The sequence below is a fragment of the Ammospiza caudacuta genome, chromosome 12, assembly GCF_027887145.1.
Source record: "Ammospiza caudacuta isolate bAmmCau1 chromosome 12, bAmmCau1.pri, whole genome shotgun sequence".
Taxonomy (NCBI): domain Eukaryota; kingdom Metazoa; phylum Chordata; class Aves; order Passeriformes; family Passerellidae; genus Ammospiza; species Ammospiza caudacuta.
In genome coordinates, this window is record NC_080604.1 from 8,673,381 (window position 1) to 8,696,274 (window position 22,894).

The window sequence follows — 22,894 nt, forward strand, 5'->3', positions numbered from 1 at the left end:
CTCTGAAAGGCATCCCATATTCCTTGTTAATGCCTATTTGTGGATCCCTTGACCACACTGCACAACCTGTTGCTTGGAAAAAAATAGAGCACTGGGAGACTGACTACAGATCAGCTTATGCCTCTAGGCTGAATAACCTGAGGTGCTCTGTGTTTGAGTCCAGGGAAGTCTAAAAGAGAAGAAGTCCCAAACAGCACCAGGTGTTTTCCTAATGTGTTCCAAAGAAATCTTTTTATTGTCTAATTCTCTGATTTCTGGAGAGAGAACCTTGTGTGTGTGATGGGTTTTGCTGTCTCGAGTCCTGTGCCACAACAGCAAATTTATCAATTGCTTCCAGGAGTGAAGGAGATGCTGCTTCACTGGAGAGACCAGAGCTGAACAGTGAGCGTGATGACCAGGTGAGTGCCAGGAACATGGCAGTGTGGGACACAGGGAGGACATGGTCAGCAAGGAGGGGTGACTGGAAATGCAGTCTTAGCTGAAAAGCTCTGTGGGTCTGGGAGTTGGCTTTCCTGAGCCTGGGATTCTTGTACATTGACTGCAGAGCCAAGAGTCTATTAAAAATGGTTTTGGAGAAACAAAGGTGCCTGCTGGTGTTGCCTCTGCTACACCAGAACAAGCAGCACTGCAGCCATTTAGTGAAAGTCTTCTGTCCAGTTGTTATTTCAAATACAAAGGAAAGAAGCAGGACAATCTGCTTCAGGGAGCCAAGGGTGACCATGGCCATCCTCTCAGCTTTGGTAGCTGTGCCTTTCCTGCCATCCAGACAAAGAAGTTCTGTTCCACAGGATTGGCCTAGCAGCCTTTTTCCTTAGGTTCTGTTAAAGAGCCTTCTTCTCTGCTGACAGTCTATTTAAGAGTGATCCTGGGCAGACTCTTCTGTTATTTCATGACAGAGGACACTAAAAGGCCCATGTTCCTTCTTAAGTCTGTGTCTATTCAAGAATATTCACCATGTTCTTGAGATGAAGCTTTGAATATGCCTCACAGTAAATTAATGTAAAAAGGACTGAAGGTAAAAACTTGAACTGGATCCGTTTACCTTACCCATTTCTGCACTGTTTTCTCTCCTTTCAGCTGTCTACCCTGCTGGACCTTGTGGGTTTCTGCTGTGAGCAAACACCAGAGGTCTTGGCTCTGTACTACGATGAATTTGCCAGTTTGATTGAGAAGCAGAAGGGCAATTTGGACTTGCAGCTCCTAGTATGTTGCAGAGCATTTTGAACTTAATCACTTACATGAATTCTTCAGGAAAATGTTAGTTTTCAAACATTGGCAAAATAGAGTCAATTTGAGGATTTCACTCTAGCTGGGAACTTGTTTTGTTCTGTGAGAGGTTGGTCAGATACAAAATCCTCATTCAGCTCTCTGGGCTTTTTTTGATTGTGGCAGATTCCTCATTAACAGGAATGTGCTCATGTGCTTTAACAGCTTCTTTTTTGTGAAATTTTACATGACAATTTTACATGACAAGGGTAAGCCTTTTAAAGGAAACTAAGTGACATTTCTGAGAGCGTGCTGTTCCTATTCATAGACAAAAATAGAATTTGAAAGAACTTTAAGCTTAGTATGGGAATTGGTTTCTGGGTCAGACTATTAAGACTATCTGATCCCTAAGATCTTGGAAGAGCCACAGTCATTAATGGTAATAATTGAATAAATAAATGGTATTTATGGTGATAGGAAGAGTTTTGTCAAGGCCTCTGGACAACTCTTTCTTCCTGCTGGGAGCTCCTTTTACATGTGGGCTGCTTTCCTCTTCCAGCCAGCTGCTCTGTGTCTCTGCATCACTCTGGAACTTGTAGTCAAGCCCACATCCAAAGAGCAGGGAAGAAATTGGTTGTGCACACTTAGCAATGTTTCCTGGCTCTGTCTCTAAAGGCAGCCCTTGGCTCTCCTTGCAGGCCATGGGGCTTCATTACTGTGATGGTTCCAGGATACTTTTGCTTGGCCTTATCTTCTGCATCTTCCACTGCTGCTGCTGGAGCTTTCTTCACTGAGCCCCTTTGCTGAGCAAGTTTTCTTTTCCTTTTTTTATAACAGGATGAGTTTGGGAAGAGTTTGGTGGAGGATTTTCCCAGTGACTTTGTGGTGGATCTCAGCCCCTCAGTGCATGGGTATGCTAATCACAAATAAAGCATGGGTAATGTTTCTGTCACTGAGAACTGAAGTCACCAACAAGATGTTGTCTGTCTTTCCTTGCAGTTCATTCTTGTTCCCAGTGAAGTCCTTGTACAATCTGGATGAAGATCAAAGTCAGGATGCAATTGCCATTAACCTCTTGCCATTGGTGTCACAGAGTGAGCTTGGCAGGGTCACTGCTGGAGCAAATAACCAGAGTAAAAGGTATTTGACCCTTATCTGTGGGATGGCTGCAAAGGTGAAGGAAGGGTTTCCATTTGTGCCCTTCAGGTGTCTGATAAGGAGCTGGTCAGAGAATTTACCAATTTCCAGTGTTCTTCTCCTTCTTTTGATGTTAAACATACTCAGATAGGTTTAGAGGCATAGTCTGGTTGGGAGCTGGCAGTCTGTTCTGGCTTGGGCTGTTTAGGTAATCTTGGGTGTGTCATGGTGACAGACAGTGCTAAACCCACAAACATGCAGCCAAAAATGAAATTCAACTCAAGAATCAGGGCATTGTCTTTGGCAAATGGAACAGGAAGCCTCTAAGATGTAAAAAACTCTTAAGTAAACAGGAGCATGCCAAAGTTAAAAGAATCATAAGAGTCATAGACTTGTTAAGGTTATAAAGGGCTCTCTTTTTTTTTATTGTATGCACATAGTTTGTAATTTGTTGTCATAAGATTTTGTTGAGATTTTAATTGTTCTTTAAAAAAGACATGATCATTTTAAAATGAGAGAAAATATAGCTACTTTGCATGCATCTCTGGAAAAATGTTAATTTTAATCACTCAGAACTGGAGCAGTGGCACACTGAAACATTGAAGAAGGTTTCTCCACTGCTTATAACTGTGTTGTGCACACAACTCTAATTTCTTAGAGTTCCTTCTGAGTTACTCAACTTTTGATTTCCACCAGAAGTAAATCTGACCCCATTTTTTGTTCATTGCAGCCATTTTTATGCTCTTACATGCTTTTCCAGAAAACTGGTAATCACCAGTTATTTATTTGTGGGAGTTTTTTTCTAACCAACATGGTGCATTTCTGTTCTGTGTTGCTGGGACTTGCAAGAAGCAAAATAGAAGGCATAGGCAAGGTAGCCTGGGAAGGACACAGGACATAGTTGAAAAGTGATGGGCATTCTGGAGTTATATAAAACATCAGACTCACTCCATTTCTTTTTTCTCCCAGGGCAGTGTCACCCCTGTGTCTCTCACCCTGTTTCCGCTTGCTGAGGCTCTACACTGCAGAGCAGAACAGTGGAAGCCTGGAGGAGATTGATGCCTTACTAGGTATGGGAAATACACTTTTTACAGAGCCTGGCTGCCTGCCTTGCTCCTGTGCCAGATCTGCACAGATTCCTCCAGCTGCAGGAGGGGTTGTGCATTTTGTGAGGAGGCTGAGATGCTCTGTGCCCACAAAGTGGAAGGGAGGCAGGGAGACAGTTGCTGTGTCTGGGGATGGAGTGGCTGATGGGCCTTACTCCAAACAGCCACTGGAATTGGGGCAGGCTGTGGTAAGAGGCCTGGTAAATGCAAAAACCAAAGCATGGGTAGCACACAGTCCCACCTATACTTTTCTTGCTCTGTGCCAGGTTGTCCCGTGTACCTGACTGACCTGGAGGTTGAAGGGAAGCTGGACTCTCTGTCCAAGCAGGAGCGTGAATTTCTGTGCTCACTCCTGTTCTATGCTCTCAACTGGTTCCGGGAAGTGAGTAGAGCTTTGTCTGCAGCTTCTGGGGTGGAGGGATGAGGGAAGCCCAGGAGGGCAGGGGTTGGTCAGCCAGGAAAGGGGAAAGTGGAGGGGGAGGGAATGTTGTGGTCTTTTACCTGACAGAAAGGTTGTGCTGCTCCACTTTCAGAGAGGCTGTAAATTCCCTTTCTTGGAGTGCTCTGTACTCTCTGTTCTATACCTCTGAAGAGTAAAATGCAGTGCCTTCATGCAGATTTGGACAATGTATTGGTCAGTGGGATTTTTCCTGCTGCGGTTATTCTCATAACATGAGAAGGGCAGATTTGGTGCAATTCCACATTCCCGGTCCTTCTGCTCCCCTCCCAGGACTGCCTCTTTCCTGGCAGACCTAGGAAGTGCCAAGGGATCTCCAGAGCCACAGGTATCACAGAACCTGACAATGTGCTGTCTGCTAATTCCTCTTGTTCAATTAATATTTTATCTATAGGTGTTGTCCTCTTGCTTTTTTTAGATTGCACCAATTGTATCCATGTTCTTATGGACTTCTGAAGAGCTTTGTTCATGCAGTGTGAACCTGGTCACACAGGCCACCTGTGCTGTGTTGTGTATTTATTCAGAACTTGAGAATGTTATTCAGAAAAGAAAAAGAAGCAAAGTGGGTACAAATCTCCCTGATTGAGTGAGCTTGGTTTGCGTCTCTAGGTTGTAAATGCCTTCTGCCAGCAACAGGATGCTGAGATGAAAGGGAAAGTTTTAACTCGATTACAGAACATCACAGAGCTGCAGAATGTGCTGGGAAAATGCTTGGCAGGTGAGTATGAAACATTTGTACATTCTGGGCCTGTACCAGGGGTTGCCTTAGACATCAATGGAGGAAACAAATGGTAACACACACTGCAGTTTTACAGTTTTAAAAGTTTGTGCATGGGCAGCTATAATTTTCAATTTGTCCAAATCCAAACTGCTCTTCTTAATCGTTTTCTCAGTGAGGAGCACACAAATTACACATTCTAGAGTCACAAGCACACAAACTTTAGCAGATCCCCCAAGCAGATCCCCCAAGACACACCTTGTCCATCTCCTAGTAGCCTGCCCAGATCCCAGGCACTCTGATCTGCTCCACTGCTTCCCACTCACTGCTATTTCAGCTCACTGCTCGTTTGCAGGTAAATTCTTACACTTACCTCACCACTCCACACTTTCCCCAGGACAGTGAAATTTATGATACTTCCTTTAGATATGTATCTGGCCTGTATGTTGTCATTCAGGAGTTGAATTAACCCAATTTTCTACATTTTGGCTCTTTCAGCAACCCCTGGCTATGTCCCACCACCAGCTACTTTTGACTCTGAGGCCCCGGAGGCTGCACCATCCATGAATGCTGCTGGTCCAGCCAGGAAAAGAGGTGGTAAAGACGATTTAAAATGTTTAAGCAAACAGATGTGATGGGGGTTGGCTGGCAGATAGCACTTGTGTGTGCCTAAAGCACTAAATTTTTGGCAAAGTCCATCTAGCTGGAAATTTTACCTCATCAACTCCTGTTGCAGCTGAAGTGGAGATGGAAAAATAACCTACACCAAATAGGTGTTGGATAGTCTGTCTCCTTGGGAGAGCTGCTGCATTTAACAGTGAAAATCCAGGGCTTTCATTGATTGCTTTCACATGCCAAAGTACTTTCTGCTACTGCAGCAGCAAGTTCTGTCTTTGATGGGTTTGTGGCATCACCTGGTACTGAATCTGTGGCTTGAGCTGCCTTGTAAACCCCTGAGCTTTAGGCTGTACCTTACCAATGTTCTGGGAACCTTGGCATGGCTCTGCTGCACAAGGAAATCTTTCCTTCATCCTTTCCCATTGCTAGCTCCCACAGAGAAGACAGAACTTCCCTCTCAGTTTTCAAGCTGAATCAGATTTGCTTTGTTTTTCCTGTCTCTAGTTCTGTTTCTAGATTAGATTTATTTCTAGTTTAGATTAGCATTTCCTGGGAACATGTCTGCCTTAAGCCAAAGTGGACAAAAATTCACATTCCATTCAATGAGAACAGCCTTTCCCTCCTGTGCCAAACCCATTGTGCAGGGTCTGGGCCTGTTATGTAGGAGCATGTTGGAGGCAGAAGGAAAGTTTTGGCAAGAGGAGAATCCATCACTTTAGATACTGTATTTTGAAGGAGCACTTAATCTATGTACCTGTGCTCCATGTTTTCTTTGTGCTGATTCAAGTGCTCCTAGTGTTGAGCACAGTGTGCAACCTTTGAGTCTGAAGTTGCTTTTGTGTTTAAGGAAGGAAAAAGAAGGCTGATGGCAGCAAAGCTGGCTCTGCAGATCGTTCTCAAGCAGAAGACAGTTCTGAGGGAATCCAGCCTGATACTGAGCTCTCTGAGCTGGACAAGGTAGGTGTGCAGCCCTGGGCACTGCAAGGAAGCCAGAACAGGGAAGATGCCATGGAAGCAAAAACAAAAACTTTGAGAGAGGGGTTGTTCCTTCCAAAGTTAATCACAGTCAGCGGTTCGGTTCTGCTTGCTGGCACCTGCCTCCCATCTTAATTTTGTAAATTATCCCTGCAGTGCCCATTCTCCTGCAATTTTCTTTTCAGAGTGCTGCTGACAGAGAGGCAGGAAATCCTCTGGCCCAGCTGCAGAGCTACCGCCCGTACTTCCGAGAGCTGGACCTCGAGGTGTTCACTGTGCTGCACTGTGGGCTGCTCACAAAGTCTGTGCTGGACACAGAGATGCACACAGAGGTGAGTGGAGCAGCCTGAAGCCCACACTGATGAGGCTTTGTGGAATGGCCTCTCTCAGGGACCTTGGCCCTTCCTGTTCCACTGAAGTGCACAACAGGCTGGTGCTAAGATGTGTTGGCCCAGGGCTGTGAGCTGGGGACCAGGAGAGCATTTGGCCCCAAGTACTTCAAGGCACTGAGAAAAAGAGACTTTCCTGAGAAGAACAGATATGTCATATAGTAATGTTAATAACAAACTAATATAAATATTGCATAAAAGGTGAAAGAGACTGTACAACATGTATAGACCTAATGGAAAGAAAGGGGCTTTAATACTGACCACAGGTAAGATACAGGGTGGTAAATACACTAAGTATTGCCTGTCAAAAAGAATCTATGACATAAAGTAAAGCCTGTATTGCAAAAACTCAAATGTCTCAAGGCATGAGGAAATCATGAACAGCACAAATGTTGGACTGGAGTCATGGAGGTGCTCTCAGTGAGCAGGGTGCTGTGTATCATCTGGGAGCTTGTAAAAACTGTATTGCTATGGCTGTGGAAAATAGATGTGCTTAATTTTGTTGTAGGCAGGCTGACTCCATCTGGAGTCTCCTTTTGTCAGTAAATGCATGAGATGGGAGAAGGCCATGGCAGGCTGGAGCACAGCCTGGTCTGTCTCTGCAGACAGCTGTCTCTGTGCATGCAGGTCACAGGCCAGCTGGAAGGCTGTTTGACAAGTCTCTTGGGCTATGTGGCATTATTTCAAAATACTTCTTGCCTGTTATTCAGTTGGTGAATTCTGTGACTCTCTGGGCTTAAACCTCTTTTTATCTTTAGAAGCTTATTTCAATGTCAATGTATATAAATCTGTTCTTTCTCAGTTGTTAAGTTGTACTGACATTGCCTCAGCTGTTTAGAGCATCAGGATGGCTTCATGCTTTGAGTAACCAGAGCCAATGCCCCATCCCTGCCATGGGGGAGCATAAAACCAAGCATCTACCAAATAAGTCCCTCCTGAGGTTAACCTAGTCCAGGAGTCATGACTGGAAACAGGGTAAACTTGAGCTTCAAGGCACTACAGTTACATCTGGGTCCTGGGACTGACTGTTCTTTTAATTGCAGGCTCGTGAAGTTGTGCAGCTGGGGCCTGCTGAGCTTTGCTTCCTTCTGGATGACCTGTGCTGGAAGCTGGAACATGTGCTGCCCTCGGGCTCCACAAGGAGGGTGCCCTTTCCAAAGGCAAGAGCAGCAGCAGGCTGTGGGTCCTGGGCTGAGGCACAGCACATCAGGGGCTTCCTGAGAAATGTTTTTCAGAATGACTTCGCTTGTTAGTTAAATGGAAGTGTGACACCCAGCTGCGTGCCAGAGCAGCACTTTTTCAAAAGTCTTGTGTACACAGCTCTTGCTGAAGTGTTTGCAGCCTCTGGTTCTCTGCATGTCTCAGGAAAGGGTATTTAACTGAGGCAGTCTTGTAGCCTCAAAACTCAGGTGACCCTTTTCCTAGCCCTCCTTGGGGACACTGGCTGTGCTGCTCAAATTTAGCCAGGCCAGATGGCTGCAGCAGCCAGCAGAAGCTGCTGCATCCGTGTTTCTGCTTTTTCTGCATTAGAAACCCCTCTGAGTGCAGAAACTCCTTGCTGATGCCTTCAGGAGGAAAGTAAATGCATGTCCCACTGCATTAAACTGAGAAATGCACTGCAATTGGCTGGGCTTTTCATAGTCGTTGTTCTTGCTCCTTGTCTTTCTACCTATCTTAATTCCCACATGCAGAGACTGTCTTCTCTTAGTGTTTGAGTAAAGTGTTGGATTCTCTGATCCAACCTAAATGATTCTGTAAGAGAGCTGTGTGTCAGATCAGTTTTATCCTTTTAGTCAAATGTTATCCATTTGTGTGAGTTGGTGGTGCTGGTTCAGTAGAAGCCAACTTTCCTACCCTGTGACCCTTCCTGACCCTGTATGGCATGGGGGATTGCACTGCTTGGCAGCATCTGAGATGTAACAATTGAAGTTATTCTCAAGAGAGACTAATGAAGCAACTTTTATCTTTTGTGTTTGCTGCAGGAGAGAGGCAACAAGGATATTGGCTTTTCCCATCTGTGTCAGAGATCTCCCAAGGAAGTTGCCATGTGTGTGGTTGATCTACTCAAGCCATTGTGTAAGCACATGGAGAACATGCATAACTACTTCCAGGTTAGTTGACAGCAGTTTTTTGACTAAAAAAACCCTAAAGTTTTGTCTCCTGTAAAGATACTTTTAATTTGGTTTGAGGGGTAAAAGAGTCACTTTGTTTTCTTCAGGTTTTTTTAATGTGGAATTTATGGGAATGGATTCTTGTGCCATTATCTTTATTTGGAATAGTGTTTAATGGATTATTTGATTTGTATTAAAGACAGCTGTACAAAATCAGGGTGCAGAAGGTGAACCAGGAGAAAACATCCAGGAGCACCAGCTGATGTCCTCCTGCTACCAACTGCTCTTACTGACTTTTCGCTCCTTATTTGCTTGGTGAGTTTAAAATAAAAGTCCATAGTTGTATCCATTTATTGCTTCTTCTCCTTGTTTCTTTTCTTTAAAGTGTTTGCACCCTGCCAAAGGCCTGTCAGCCATGAAAAACAACCCACTGCAGTGGGTGGAGGCTTCTAAGCACTTCTTAGTTAAGCCAGGCTTCATTGCCTGATTCTGAGCAGTGCTCAAGCTGTAGGTGATGAAGCACTGGCTGGGTAGAATTCAATCTGGCTTTTGGGTCAAGGTCAGCATAAGGGGCACACTGGCACACCTAGCTGAGCAATTTCCAGTCTGCCTAGGGATCTTGGATTTTCTTACCCATCCTTTCCCATTTCCTTCCCCTTATCCTTTGCTAAATTGTCACTGCCTGAATCCTGAGTGATGGAAGAATTTCTTTTGCCAATGAGAAAGGATGAATGTGTATTTCACTGGCAAAAAGCCAACACTGTTGATGCATTCAAGCTGAACTCATAAATATCCAACTCAGAAATGCTTGTGCATTCTGCAGACTTCTGCATCTGCTACCATAATCCAGGATAGTATCATAAAAATTTTTTTCTAAACCCCAATTTGGATTTGCTTGTGGAAAACATTTTACCTTTGTTGTACTTCATGAACAGCAGTAACTGCATAAAAAGATGTCTGAGGTTTGTCTCCTGTTGATCTCTACTGGAGACTGAGGGCCCCTGATCCACTCCTGACCATTCCCAGATTTGTCATTCCCTCTTTAGCCAGTGTGAATGTTGGTTGTTCCTGAGTTCATCTATTTTGTAAATCAGAGAACCTGGTCAGTTTTGTACCAGACAATCCAAGATCAGTTTTGCTGTCCAGTATAAAATCTGTTTTGCTGCAGGTCAGACAGCCTTATATATTGGAATGAGCTGTCCAGCCACTGAAGTTCAACAACCAAATTTCAGCTCTTTTTACATTTGTTTAGTCAAGGCCTCTTACATTACCAATGGTTAATTAGATTTTGTGGTACAGGTGCACTTGATCATTATCATTATCAAGTCTACCTGTTCAGTCTATAGAACTGGCATGTGGATGTATTTGATTATTTCTAGCATAGATATCCTCACAGACACTGGGAGTTCAGAGAAATAATGAAGATCTCTAGAGTTTTCCCCCTGTAAGGCTCCTACCAGCTGCTCAGGAGGTGACCACCCATGGTCACTGCATTGCACAGCCACTATCATTATACATCCTGTGGTTTAGGTCTGCATAGCATTGGTTTAGTATATATGGACCTCCACTTCTGGGAAATGGCCTCTCCTCACCAAGCTAGATCTGCAGTCTAACTGAAAAATTGATATTGTTTGTGCTCAATGCTTTCCATTGTCATTGATTTTTCAATTTTTTGTGTCACTTTATAACTCTCATATTGCAGGACTTACCTTGAGTATCCAGCTTCTCTATTTTTCACCTTGCCAAATAGGCTTAGATATGCATTTGCATCTGATATCTCTTCTGTTCTGATGATGAACTGGATTTTTTTTCCCCCTCAGGAATGGTTTTTCTCAGCATGAAAATACTGACTTACTGAGGTCAGCTCTCCAGGTGCTTGCAGACAGACTAAAGCCAGGAGAGACAGAGTTTCTTCTTCTTGAGGAACTGATAAGGTAGAATCTATATTTCACACTGTTTGAAATGAACAAATTTCAGGGATTTTTCTCTGTTTTGTGTGGGCATTATGGGCAAATGTGTATTTGGGAGCTGTCATAGAGACTACACTCACTTCAAACAGAGCTTTGTGTTTAAATGAATGGCAGTGTAGTCAAACCTCGTTAAAGGATTAAAAAATGTAAAATATGCATGAATCTGTGAATTTCATTCGTTTGTATGCTGTTGAGACAAGGAGATTAGTAGGATTCCCAGAAGGAATGGCTATGTTCTGCAGAGTTAAAATGCTTACAGGTTCACTAGGCAAAAGCAGTATATAAAGCTGTTGCTAGACTCTGAGTGGCTGGGGCTTGAGAGAATTTTTCAGTGATTGAACTCCTATGTATTACTGGCTGATCACCCCTTCTTCAGAAGGGCACTGCCAGAGACAAAACACTGGGGTATGGAGACCTTGGATCTGAGATAGTCTAATGCTTCCTTTTTATTTGTGTGTGTCTGACACATTACCCTGTCTGCACTTTTTTTACCTTTTCCCTTTCCTTTCATCCCCAGTGAGAGTTTTCAATACCTCCTGAATTTCCAGCAGAGTGTTCCCAGCTTCCACTGTGCCTATATCCTCGCTCAGCTCCTGATTGCCATTGCTGAGAAACCCATGTCTGGCTGGAAGAGGGAGAAAATGGGTAATGTGTGAAGAGTCACTCATCTCAGATGAGTTTTTGTGTGGTCTTTGCCTTTTAAGGGAGAGATTTCCCTTTCACATCCTGGTAATCTTACTGGGTGAACAGTCCTAGCCATTAATAAAGGCAACAGCAGTAAATATATTGGACCCTCTGCTGCTCAGTGTTGGTACCAGTTTAATCGCTGGTTATGGAGGTGAGTGATTGCAGACCTGATCTGATGTAACTTCTTACTCTAAGTACAGATGTCTGTGACAGCTTGTTTCCAAAATTTATTGAAATGAGCTGCAAATACAGCTGTTACTCCAGGGCAGAGAGAGGAAAAAATTCTCAACCCCATGCAACAAATGTTTTCAGTTAAGAAAGCTTCTCGCATAGATTAGGACCCATTACATAAAATAAATAGCAGATAAAGGATAGACATGGTTACAGGGAATATACAAGAAAACTACTTGATCTCCACTTCAGCACACATTGAAATAAAGACTCCAGGCACTTGCCTCCCTCAGCCATTCCTTGTCATACTAATACACCTCTAGAATTTATCCTTCTCCAATCCCCATAGCCACACAGAATTGTAACTTCCCTCCTTAAAGACAATTTTGCTATTTTAAACAGTCCCACATTGGGAGAATGACTGAGTGTGGCAGGCAATAACCTATTTTAACTAATCATTTCCTGGTTTTAAACATTTCTGCAAGAGACAAGCAGGTTTGTTAGCAATTTTGATTTCAGAAATCTGTAGATTTTAAACTTGTCTGTTCACATTTATTACTATAGTGCTGTGGCCAAAAGGTCAAGTCACTTGTTATTGGAACTCCATTTCTGGAGATGGATACCCTAAGGGTTGCACATGGCCTAATTAAAAACAAATAGATGGCACACTGTAGGAGCTGCCAAACAAGTAAGATTTAACTTAAGTTTGTCAGAAGTGGCCAGAGGTGGATGATGGTTCTGATGTGAGCAGGTATTCCAGACCAGGAACATGCTGGTTGTGCAGATACTTTGTTATCATGATAAATGTCCTTGTGGCCTTGCAGCTTTTTAGGGAAAATGCATTCTGACTTAGAAAGGTCAGGCACATGAGGGGCAGTGATACTGTGATCTTTCAAAAATCATTTGAATATGCAGATTTTATATGGAAGAAGGATTTTTTTTACTAATATTTTTCTTTCACTAAGTTGTCCCTTATGTTTCCCAGCTTCTCTAGCAAAGCAGTTCCTCTGCCAGTCCTGGGTGAAGCCCAGTGGAGACAGAGAGAAGGGCAGCCAGTTCAACAGTGCCCTGCACACCCTGCTCTGGTAAGGCTCAAACCATTCTCTCAGGCACACCAAGACACTCTATTTTTTTAGTGATTACTGTTGCTACAGAGGAATGGCCCCTCTGAATCACAAGCCTCATGCTTGCACAGCTTGGCCTGAAGCCCTGTTTCTGCACTGTTTCTAAAGCACACTTTCTTTCATGGTTTGAAGTCTGAGGTCCAGCTGAGCACCTTTCCTCATCAGGTCCTCTGTCACTTGTGTCAGGAAGTTCTCATCAATGGCCTCCAGGAGACTCCTGGATTGCTTATGCCCTGCTGGGCTGTCCTTCCAGCAAGTGTCATGGTGGTTAGTTTGCCATGAGGATCATGGGGGTACTCCTGGCTGTCTGTAGAAGGCTTTGTTGGCTTGTTCCTGATCCAGGTTGCCCATAGCAGACAGCCATTTAAGTGTCACCCATACTGATTGGGTGTTCTCTCTCAGAAAGGGCAATTCCATCTCATCCTCTTCCCAGCCTGTCCTTCCTGAATACTAAAATGGGGGAATACTGAATCCATGTATGTTTCAGATCATGGTAGCTTTTAATGACACCACTGTGACAGTTCTAAGTAGTGCTTTGGGTTTCCTGCATGTGATTGCTTTTGCCAGGGAAAAGCTTGACAGTTTTAGGCCACATGTTTCAGGTAGGGCAGTGTTCAAGGCCTTGTTGTGTCATTCTGTGAGGTATCTACTGATCAGCTATGTTGGTTTTGGATTTAGTGTCTACCTGGAGCACACAGATAACATCCTGAAAGCCATAGAGGAAATCTCCTGTGTTGGTGTTGCTGAACTGATGAACTCTCCCAAAGATGCATGTTCTTCTACTTATCCTACCCTAAGCAGGTAATTGTAGCAATAGAAACTTTGAATTCTATGATATATATAATGATAATTTCTGCTTTTAAATATGTAGTTTTCTTATTTTGTGGCCTATTGTAATTTCATGTTGGTACTGTGATGGCTACTCTGGACACTTGTAAACATTGTTTTGGCACTATGCAACAGGTAGCATGGGGTAGCTGTATGCCAGAGTGGAATGTCCTGTGCTTAACATGATGCTGAGTTTATTTCTGTGAGCCATTTTAACTGGAGAATGAACTGCTGTCTGTCATCAGTGTTGTCTCTGTGGTATAAAGCACTCCAAAAGTCAGCCTTAGAGGCCTGAGATGGCTGTAGGCAATCTGGGCAGATATGCAGTGTGCAAAAACACACTCAGGGTGCTTCTGCCCTAGCCTGGGAATTTGGAAGCAGGGGTGAAGAAAGTTCCTGCACTCTGAAACTTCCAAAATTATCTTATGCTGAGAGTTGCAATCCTTCCACTGTGCACCCCTACAGCTACAAGGAAGTGGTGGTGTCTAAGTGTCATTCACACTAAGGAAGTGCTAGTGACTTCCCAGGATTCTTCATCTGTCTGGGCAATTGGGCTGGGCTGTACCTGTTTATGAGTCCTAGGGCCAATCTTCTGTGATTTCCTACTGAGAAGGATGCCCAGCTGGGCAACCTTTGACTTTTCTGCATCATTTTGGTCACAAACAGCCTATCAAAATGCCCAGAGCTGACTTGAAGTTTTTTTCATTTTCTCCATAGGCAGACATTCCCAGTTTTCTTCAGAGTAATGATGGCTCAGCTGGAGAGCTCAGTGAAAAGCATCCCAGCTGGGAAACCATCAGACTCAAGTGAGGTAGGAATATCAATACACTGGACTCTGTAAGGGGAAGAAAACCTAGGTTAAACTGGACAGTACAATAAAGATGTATAAACTGGAAAGGAATTTACTTCTGAACTTTGTCTAGGAAATGCAGTCAGACACCTTCCTTCATCAGTGTATATTGACATTGATATGCAGGGTAACATATAAGTAACATCTTTTTTTCCTGGTTTGCACCATGTCAAAAATCTAGTAAATCCAGCAGAAGCTGCAACCAGAAAATAGGCATTAATCAGCAAAATACTTAACTGTGCAGTTGATCTGCACACCTGTGTGGGAGGACAACAACTTTTTGCAACCAAGAGCTGCTCTGAGAGCAAGCAAGTTAACTCCTAGCACTTAAAGCCACTGATCAGGCTGGAATTGCTATGGAGTGTTTCTGCTGTGATAAATATACTTGTGGTGAAGCTTTGTTCCTTTGTCTTCAACAACAACAGTGCTTTGTGTACAGCAAATGCTGAAAGCACATCCAGCAGTGAGAGGAAATGCAGCCTCCTGGGTTCTTGTCCCCTTGCATCCCATAGGTGCAGCTGGAGAAGCTGCTGCGCTGGAACATCGCTGTGCGGAACTTCCACATCCTCATTAACTTGGTCAAGGTGAGCTTCTGGCTGGTTTTCTGCCTTTGCCCCCAAATTCTCAATGAGGCCTGGTGTTCCCAGGCTCAGGAGCACTGGGGAAAAACAAAGTGTGACTGTGGAACAACCTGGAGCCAGCCATTATAAAGCCAGTTATAATCTGTGCCCTGTCCCACTGGACGAAATATCCCCTTCTGGTTCATCCAGTGTCTCTTGAGTGTGATGCTGTTTGGGCCAGAAGGTGATAGGTACAGCTCCACTTCTCTCCTTGCTTAGGTTGATCATTACTGTTTATTTTTACATATCTGAAGTGATAATTGGCAAGCCCAGGTTTTTCTATACAGCAGCATTCACTGGAACCCTACCTGTGTTCCAGATGCCTTTGGAGAGCATAAAGGGTAGAGCTGGACCACTTAGTTCAGTTTTGCCCATAGTTCAGTTTAGTCCATAGCAGCACCAGGGTTACCTTCACATTATTTTGCCCATCTCAGTTTTGCTTTGTCTGCTATGTGATTATTTGCCCATCAGCTGGGCTTGGGTCTCTCAAATCCCCAACTGTTAAGAATGTTAGACTCATTGAGATAATTTTGTGCCATCTGCAAAAGGTGCACCTTAGATCACTGAACAGCAATCCTGCCAAGGGCTTCCAGCTGAGAGCCACCACAGTTCATGTGCTTATGTGGTGTTCCTGCTGAATGAGAGAATCCTTGAGAATGGATGTGCTTTAGAGCAGGGTTCACACATTCACAGGGGTGTGCTGTGCTTACACGGTTTTCCTTAGACTTGTGGACTGATCTGACTCTTTTTTCCTCTTGTCCACGTAGGTATTTGACAGCAGGCCTGTACTCAGCATCTGCCTGAAGGTAAGCAAAAGTTCAAGATAACTGAAGAGAGCAGTTTAAGTACCAGCTTTCTTGACTCATTGCCTCTAGTGCATTAGAGTGGGTACTGGTTTCTCAGGAAGAAGCACATACTGTATTCCATACACCTTGCTATACATATATATGTATAGTGATTCTAACATTTGCATTTAGTTGAGTATTATTCCCAGATGCCTGGTGGATAAAACCAGGGATGTGTACAATGATGAGACCTGGTCCTTCTTGCCTCTCTTTGCAGGGATTTAAGTGGGACCCTTTACTGATCCTGTATATTCCAGTACAGCACATATGTACAGTACATATTCACATGAATATAATCTTTTTCTAAGCAAGAACAGTCTCTGGAGTACTTGGAAGATTGTATCATTACCTCATCTGACTCTGTGATGGTTCTTTGAGAAGGAGTTTCAATTTGCTTGCTGACATATTTGTCTCTGTTTTACAGTATGGCCGCCTCTTTGTGGAAGCATTTCTGAAGCTGGCCATGCCTCTCCTGGACCACAGCTTTAAAAAGCACACGGTAATCCTGGGGACAGAATGGCTGCAGCCAGCTGGGAATCATGACTGATACTGCCTCCATAGACACATCTCACCTCTATCCCATAACCCTTTGAAAGGACTGCTAGGACTAAGGCTGTTCAATATTCTTGTTTCCCTGTGGAAAAGTCCTTTGAGAGTGATTTGCTGATCTGCTTATTTATTGCAGGATGATGTGCAGAGTTTGCTGAAAACCTTGCAGATGAGTACCAGACAACTTCATCACATGTGTGGCCATTCCAAGGTAAGATAAGTTCCATTTTCAGCACAAACTCCTGTCCTAAGGATGGTATTATTTCCCTTCCACTGCTTTTCCAGGGCATTGGCAGGTTCTACTTGCATGCTTCCAGCAGGGTCTGTGCAAGCAAAAGCTCTGAGAGAAGGTGAAATAGCCTTGTTTAATGGCCAAAAGTGGAAGCATTTATTCTGGAAGTGGCTGACTTGAATGTTAGGTCAGGTTGGCATAATATTTTTTTAACACAGAGGTTCTGGACATCTTTAGTTATTGGCATCTATTGCTGGTTGTTTCTGAGAACACAAGCTAAGGTCTTAGAGACCTTGAACAAAGTACAAATGCCAGATTGATAATATAGGAGAGAAGCTTTGCCAAAGATGAACAGCCTTGTGACTCAGAAGAATCAGCGACAGGAGGTGGATGGGGAAAAACCCTGCTCAAAGTCCTTTTGAGGTGGCTTTTATGTTATGTTGGTAAGGGCAAAGGGAGAAGGAGGACAGTGATAACAGAGTCTGTCTCTGTGGGAGACTTGGGCAGGAAGGAAGGAGAGGATTAGAGCTTTGCTTACAGTGTGGAGAGACAGTGTGTGTTGCAAGAGAGAATCACACAGGAGCAGACAGGAAGATCTTCCTGTGTGCTGCTTTGTTCCTGACTCCTAAAAGGTTCATGAGCACTTGTCCAAGAAGGGAGCTTTGCCAAAGTAGCTGAAGGGGGAAAGCCAGCTACCAGCCTGGCTCCCAAGCCAGAATTGCTACCCATTTAGGCAAGAGCTGGCATCAGAAGCATAGATATTTAGCTGAAGATCAGAAGATGCTGTTGCACCTCTCAGCACAGAATGAGAAGTGGAAGCTGGCACAAACCCCGACAATGCTAAAAAGTGCTCATATTTCAAAGTGAAATCCTCATGCCTGCTTTAAAGTCACAATTCACCTTGTTAGCAGGATCACAGCATTGCAGCTTTTCATGTAATCTTTATCTTTGCACTTGGCCAGCATGTTCAAGTGCTGTGGCCCATGGTCCTTGTTAGCACAGGGCTGCAATTAATGAACACCTGTGTTCTACCACTTCTCTAGTACAGATCTCTGTACCAAATCATTTGGCAAGAATGAGAAGGCAGAAACTGAATCTGGGGCAAGTAAATGTATGCAATGAATGTTCCATACTTGTTTGAAGAGGAGTTGACACCAACATTTGTTAAACCAGCCTTGATTTCACTTTCACACAAACCTCAGGGAGCTCACTAACCCTCGGTGCCGTGTGACCTAGGATTTGTCACTCTCCCTCAATACATGTGTCTTTAAAGAGCATTACACAGCAGGCAACAGCAGTCAGCTTCACCTGTCATTCCCTAAGTATTTGTCATTTCCCCTTTCACACCAAGCCTCTTTTCTGTTTACATACCTAGCCCTGGGCACGTGGACAGTTTCTGGAGACAGAATTTTGCCAGTGCTGTACTTTGTTGAGTCTCCAAACTGCCTTGCACACAGTGGGGCAGGTTCCAGGGCCCAGGGAGCACTGTGAGTGTTGATTGTGTCATTAGCAAGGGTTCTGCTGACTGGGTTTTGATCAGTGCTGATGATGGCCAGCTCCTGCCTGTTACATAGACTAGAGAACAGCTTGCTGTTGGTAAGCAGTTACCAACTTTGCTTCAACCCTGTTGGCAGAACTTGAAGCAAAGCAGTGTCCCTCTGCCCAAGCATGCTGAACTCTTCCAAGAAATGCAGGTGACCTGAATTCAGAGTACAGCTAATGAGAGCACCTTAATCCCAGAAGATTACAAAGTATTCTCATGAAAGAGGAAAATACTTGCATACAAAATAATTGTGCAGGTTTTGGCAGGTTGACAGGATTTGTGGTTTAGCAGTGACTGTTCTGTACTGCAGATTGAAGCCTAGCAGGAGATGCTCACCCAGAGCTAAATCTCTAGGTTGCCTGGCATAGCTGCCCTTTTTTTGCTGCTGGTTTTTGGTGGTTTTTGCTTACAGCAACTCCATCTGTTCCTCCTGTCCTAGTTCTCTAAAAGCCAATGCTTCTTTGCTCCAGAGAAGCTGGATTTGGAGATTATAGTGCACACACATTCCATGTAAAGGAATTGCTTGAGGCAGTGAGGAAGAAAAGGTTGTGATGGAAGTGGTATATTTAATACTTTTCTCGTTTTTTCTGAGCTTGGGAATTCAGCAGAGAAGTTACTAGCTTCTCTCTGGAGTTCATGACAAAACCAGATTTATTTTAATCCAGGTGAATGTGAATATTTGGATTGTCGTCAGGGATCAGTTTAGACAAAATACTGATCTGAGCTTTATTTTTTAACAATAGCCATAATTTGGTCAAGAAGTGATGTCATGTGGGCAAGCTTTGTGGGGGTCATGTCCATCCCACCTGATAACCAATGGCTTTTAAACAGCCAGAACACTCAGGCAAGAATCAATCCTCATCACATTTTACTGTTGCATAGATTCACCAAGACATTGGATTGACCAACCATGTGCCTTTGTTGAAGAAGTCTCTGGAACAATTTGTGTACAGAGTGAAGGCAATGCTGGCATTCAACCACTGCCAGGAGGCCTTCTGGGTTGGCATCCTCAAAAATCGGGATCTTCAGGTGAGAACCACTGCCCTGCCTGGGGCACTTAAAATCTGGGAGAGGACAATGCTCATCTTGCCCAACACTAGAGACATCTCTAACTCTCTCCGTGTGTGTGGGTATAGCTAAAAGGCCAAATTCAGTGTGACCACAGTGCAGCCATGTCTAGTGAAGGAAAAAGAAGAATTTTATTTCAAGATTAAGAGTTTGCATCTCTAGGCTCTTGCGCTGAGGGGTCAGATTTGATCATTATTAACAGGTACAGGGAATTTTTGGCTGTTCCCTGACAAGAACTACATGCACAAGAGGGAAGAGGTAAAGGTCATTTGAACATCTTCACACACTTTAATGTGCGGCTTTAAAAGAAGCCAGTTCTGGCTCTTCATCTTTCACTGTAGAAGCAGGACAGTTGAACAAAACCTGATTTTTTTAAACTCTAAAACTTTTATTTAAGAAGGCAACAAAATGCCCTTTTCTCCCATCCCACCCTGGCATGCTTTCTCCGCTTCACGTATGCTCAGTACAGATCTTGTGTTCAACTTAGGGAGAAGAAATTTTGACTCAGGCCTCTGAGGAGAGGGGCTCGGATGAGGACTCGGGGGACGAGGAGGACTCGGCGGAGGGCCCCGCTGAGGAGGTACTTCAGGGACCGCCGGGCTGCGCTGCTCCGAGGCGGGGGAGGGCGGGGGTGCAGCCCGGGTACTGACGGGGGCCCGTCCCGCAGGAGGCGAGCAGCAGCGACACGGACGGCAGCGAGGGGCGCGGCGGGGCCGGGCCCGGCCCTGAGGCGGCGCGGCCCTGAGGCGCCGGGCGGGCGGGCGGGGCGCGGCTCCCGCGCAGGCGCGGCGGCGGCGGCGGCGGCCATGTCGGTGCAGGAGGACCCGGTGCAGCGGGAGATCCACCAGGACTGGGCCAACCGCGAGTACATCGAGGTGATCACCAGCTCCATCAAGAAAATCGCGGACTTCCTCAACTCCTTCGGTGAGGGCGCGGCGCGGGGGCTGCGGGCGGGCCGGGGCGGGCGGTGCGGCGGCCCGCGGTGTCTCACTGCCGCCTCCCCGCAGACATGTCGTGCCGGTCCCGGCTGGCCACCCTGAACGAGAAGCTGACGGCGCTGGAGCGGAGAATCGAGTACATCGAAGCCCGGGTGAGCAGCGGGGGAGGTGAGCCGGGTGCGGGCCGGGCCCGGGGCCGGCCCTGGTTGAGGCTTTTCCTTTTCCCGTAGGTCACCAAGGGGGAGACGCTGACATAGGCCCGGGGCGGCCCCAGCACCGCCGCCCCTCACCCCGCTCGGGGCCCGCCGCCACCGCCGCCGCCTCTGCTCGTGTTGCCAATAAACCGCTGTGCTCCTGCCCTGCCTGCTCTCTGCGTGCCTGCCTGGGGCCGGGCCGCGGGATGCCCGGCTCCCTGCCACCGTCCTGGATGTCCAGAGCCTGCCCTTCCATCCGCCTGACCCGCGGGGTTTGGGCACACGTTCCTCCCCACGCGTGGGGGCTGCACCACAGGGGCTGTGGGCCAGGCTGTTGTCAGCTCCTGGAGGCACCTGGCTGGCCTTTGGGGCGCTTTGTGCTCCTGCTGGGATCATAGAAAATCTGATGGTCCCTGTGGTCTGGAGGGTGTCTCAGCCTTCACATGTGCACATGTCAGGGCAGTGTGGGGACAGCAGGCTCACCTGGCGTGGTGCACATGCCACAGGATAGGGCCCTTTGCCAGCACCCGGGAAGAGGAGTTTCTCCTCTCTGCGAGGCAAGTGGCAAGGAGAAGGAAGTCTCTCAGCCCTTCCCCACCACTCCTCTATTTATCTCAGTTTTTCAGTGGGCATCTAAATCTGCAGATTCACTGCTCATATTTAGTGTTTGTTGGGGAGTCAATGGAATTGGTGTCAGCAAAGGTTTTATTACTTCCCAGCAGGCTTTAAAAGTCTTGGTATATTCTCCAACTGTAATCTTAGCTTTTTCATGATGTCACTGTCATGCCTGCAGTGTTTACTGAGCACCTGAGTTACTTAATGTTTGTTATATTTTTGATGCTATCTGACATCAGCTGGTTCCTTGTTGATGTAGGTCTTCCTCTGAGATCACAGTTTTGTTCTCCATAGGAATCTCTGTTTTCCATTGTTTGAATAAGTGCTCCTCCAGTTTTTCCCTCAGCTCTCATGGTTACTGTCAGTTTGGGCTGCACATCAGGGAGGCTTGGCTGTGGAAATGAGTGCTTTGTAGCAGCCCTGCAGTGAAGTGGAACAGCCATGGCTCACTGCCCTTAGGCGTAGGGACCATATCAAATTATACTGTTGTCATAAGAAGATTGATAGATGGAAGGAAAGCAGCTCTCCCTTGGCTCCAAGGTGGCTGCTCTGTAGTACATCAGAAGTACTGCCATGGCCATGCATTGCTTACTGTGCATGTGCTGGAGTCCTGAGATCTCCATCATTGGAGATAACTCAGTATTTATCTGGAGAAGGCCCTGAACTAATTGGATGTTGAAGTTGGCCCTGCATTGAGTGGGATGGGGTTGAGGCAGAGACCAGCAGAGGTTCTTGCCTAAATTATGCTGAGATTCTTCAATCCAAAGACTGAATGGGAGACATGGTACCACAGACAGTCTCTGGCACTGTGTCTGTACTGGGCTGACCTCTTAACTCGAGATCCATTGCTTGTTTCTGTTCCCAGCTAGTGGCACGGTGTGTCTCAATCCCTTCCTGGTCTCACTGGCTGTTGGAATGGCACTTTTTCCTCTCATACCAGGATTTCTCAGAGGAGTGGGGTTTGCCATGCAGTTGGTGGGATCTGCTGGAAGTTGCCACTCCCCCCAGGATTTGTGCTCTCACAGAGCTTCAGCACTGTGGGATCAGCCTGTCTGGTTCATCCCCCAGCAGCAGGGATGCTGGGCAGCTCACTGCTCTTCAGAGTTCTGCCCTTTTCCTTTCAAGAAGGAAAGGAGCCTTACTAGTTCCCTAAGGAGCCAGGTTTTCTGCTTGGGTGCTGCTTACTCCAGGCCATCTCTGGGAGGTGAAGCCTCCTGGTCCTCAGGCTGGTACTGCTTCCTCCAGCAGCTGCTGTGATGTGCAGCCTTGTAATAGATGGAGCTTTGATACATTTCATTATTTCAAATACTGGGGAATTCTGTTTGCCTTTTTTCTTTGTACTGTATTTTGGTTTTTGGTTTGTTTTTTTGGTTTGTTTTTTTTTTAGAATATGATGCCCCAGGAACCCACATTAAACTTTTCTGGAGTGGATTTGTGTATTCTAATTTAGATGACTGATTTATGTGGTGTGTTAGTGGTGCTGTTCTCCCCACCACACATTTAATGTAGCAGAGATGGCTGTGTCCTCTATGTCCTGATACCATGCTGTCCTCATCTCCTGAGAGGGCTGGGTGCTCTACTTGTGGTCAGCAGAGACCTGTTGGTGGTCTGAGACCTTTTCCCAGAGTCTAAACTGCAGAGAAGCTGCTTTGAAGCCCCCTATGAAGGTGCCAGAATTGACCTAGAGAGCCTGAGCCAGTCTGTAGCTTGAGAAGGGTTTGCACTCTTGGATGACAGACAGTGGGCTGGTAGTGCTCACTGCCTGCTGGACAGGCAGCCAGGCTCATGCAGTGATGGGAGCAGTCCAGCAGTGCTCATTAGAGGCTCCAAGGTTTGGGAATGTGGTGTTTTCATCTGGGTGGAAGACATGTTTGTGTGGTATCAGCAGAACAGGGACCCAGAACTTGATTCAAGCTTTGCATAGCCCAAAAAAGTTTTAGTCT

At 45.6% G+C, this 22,894-nt stretch overlaps 2 protein-coding genes across 2 annotated transcripts in view; both read left to right on the top strand.

Moving 5' to 3' along the window:
- FANCD2 (FA complementation group D2) overlaps positions 1-19,949 on the top strand; it is a 34,607-nt gene extending 14,658 nt beyond the window's left edge. Inside the window, exons 19-43 of the mRNA XM_058812962.1 lie at positions 338-398; positions 1,078-1,203; positions 2,044-2,117; positions 2,206-2,346; positions 3,313-3,413; positions 3,716-3,831; positions 4,516-4,624; positions 5,123-5,221; positions 6,090-6,199; positions 6,403-6,549; positions 7,650-7,766; positions 8,589-8,717; positions 8,917-9,032; positions 10,538-10,651; positions 11,205-11,332; positions 12,531-12,630; positions 13,348-13,470; positions 14,215-14,308; positions 14,860-14,931; positions 15,735-15,773; positions 16,237-16,311; positions 16,498-16,572; positions 19,019-19,165; positions 19,692-19,784; positions 19,872-19,949. Of these exons, the coding sequence (XP_058668945.1) occupies positions 338-398; positions 1,078-1,203; positions 2,044-2,117; positions 2,206-2,346; positions 3,313-3,413; positions 3,716-3,831; positions 4,516-4,624; positions 5,123-5,221; positions 6,090-6,199; positions 6,403-6,549; positions 7,650-7,766; positions 8,589-8,717; positions 8,917-9,032; positions 10,538-10,651; positions 11,205-11,332; positions 12,531-12,630; positions 13,348-13,470; positions 14,215-14,308; positions 14,860-14,931; positions 15,735-15,773; positions 16,237-16,311; positions 16,498-16,572; positions 19,019-19,165; positions 19,692-19,784; positions 19,872-19,949 (2,584 nt within the window). The remainder of the gene's footprint in view (positions 1-337; positions 399-1,077; positions 1,204-2,043; positions 2,118-2,205; positions 2,347-3,312; positions 3,414-3,715; positions 3,832-4,515; positions 4,625-5,122; positions 5,222-6,089; positions 6,200-6,402; positions 6,550-7,649; positions 7,767-8,588; positions 8,718-8,916; positions 9,033-10,537; positions 10,652-11,204; positions 11,333-12,530; positions 12,631-13,347; positions 13,471-14,214; positions 14,309-14,859; positions 14,932-15,734; positions 15,774-16,236; positions 16,312-16,497; positions 16,573-19,018; positions 19,166-19,691; positions 19,785-19,871) is intronic.
- Positions 19,950-19,992: 43 nt separating this feature from the next.
- Positions 19,993-22,382, top strand: BRK1 (BRICK1 subunit of SCAR/WAVE actin nucleating complex). The gene is made up of 3 exons (XM_058812858.1): positions 19,993-20,128; positions 20,212-20,294; positions 20,373-22,382. The coding sequence occupies exons 1-3, from the start codon at positions 20,011-20,013 to the stop codon at positions 20,397-20,399; spliced, it is 228 nt and encodes a 75-aa protein (XP_058668841.1). The 5' UTR covers positions 19,993-20,010; the 3' UTR covers positions 20,400-22,382.
- Positions 22,383-22,894: the final 512 nt, after the last annotated feature.

Coding starts and splice junctions, on each gene's coding strand:
- BRK1 (XM_058812858.1), top strand. CDS start 20,011: ATGTCGGTGCAGGAGGACCCGGTGCAGCGGGAGATCCACCAGGACTGG. Junction 20,129..20,211: donor GGACTTCCTCAACTCCTTCG/GTGAGGGCGCGG, acceptor GCCTCCCCGCAG/ACATGTCGTGCCGGTCCCGG. Junction 20,295..20,372: donor TCGAGTACATCGAAGCCCGG/GTGAGCAGCGGG, acceptor CTTTTCCCGTAG/GTCACCAAGGGGGAGACGCT.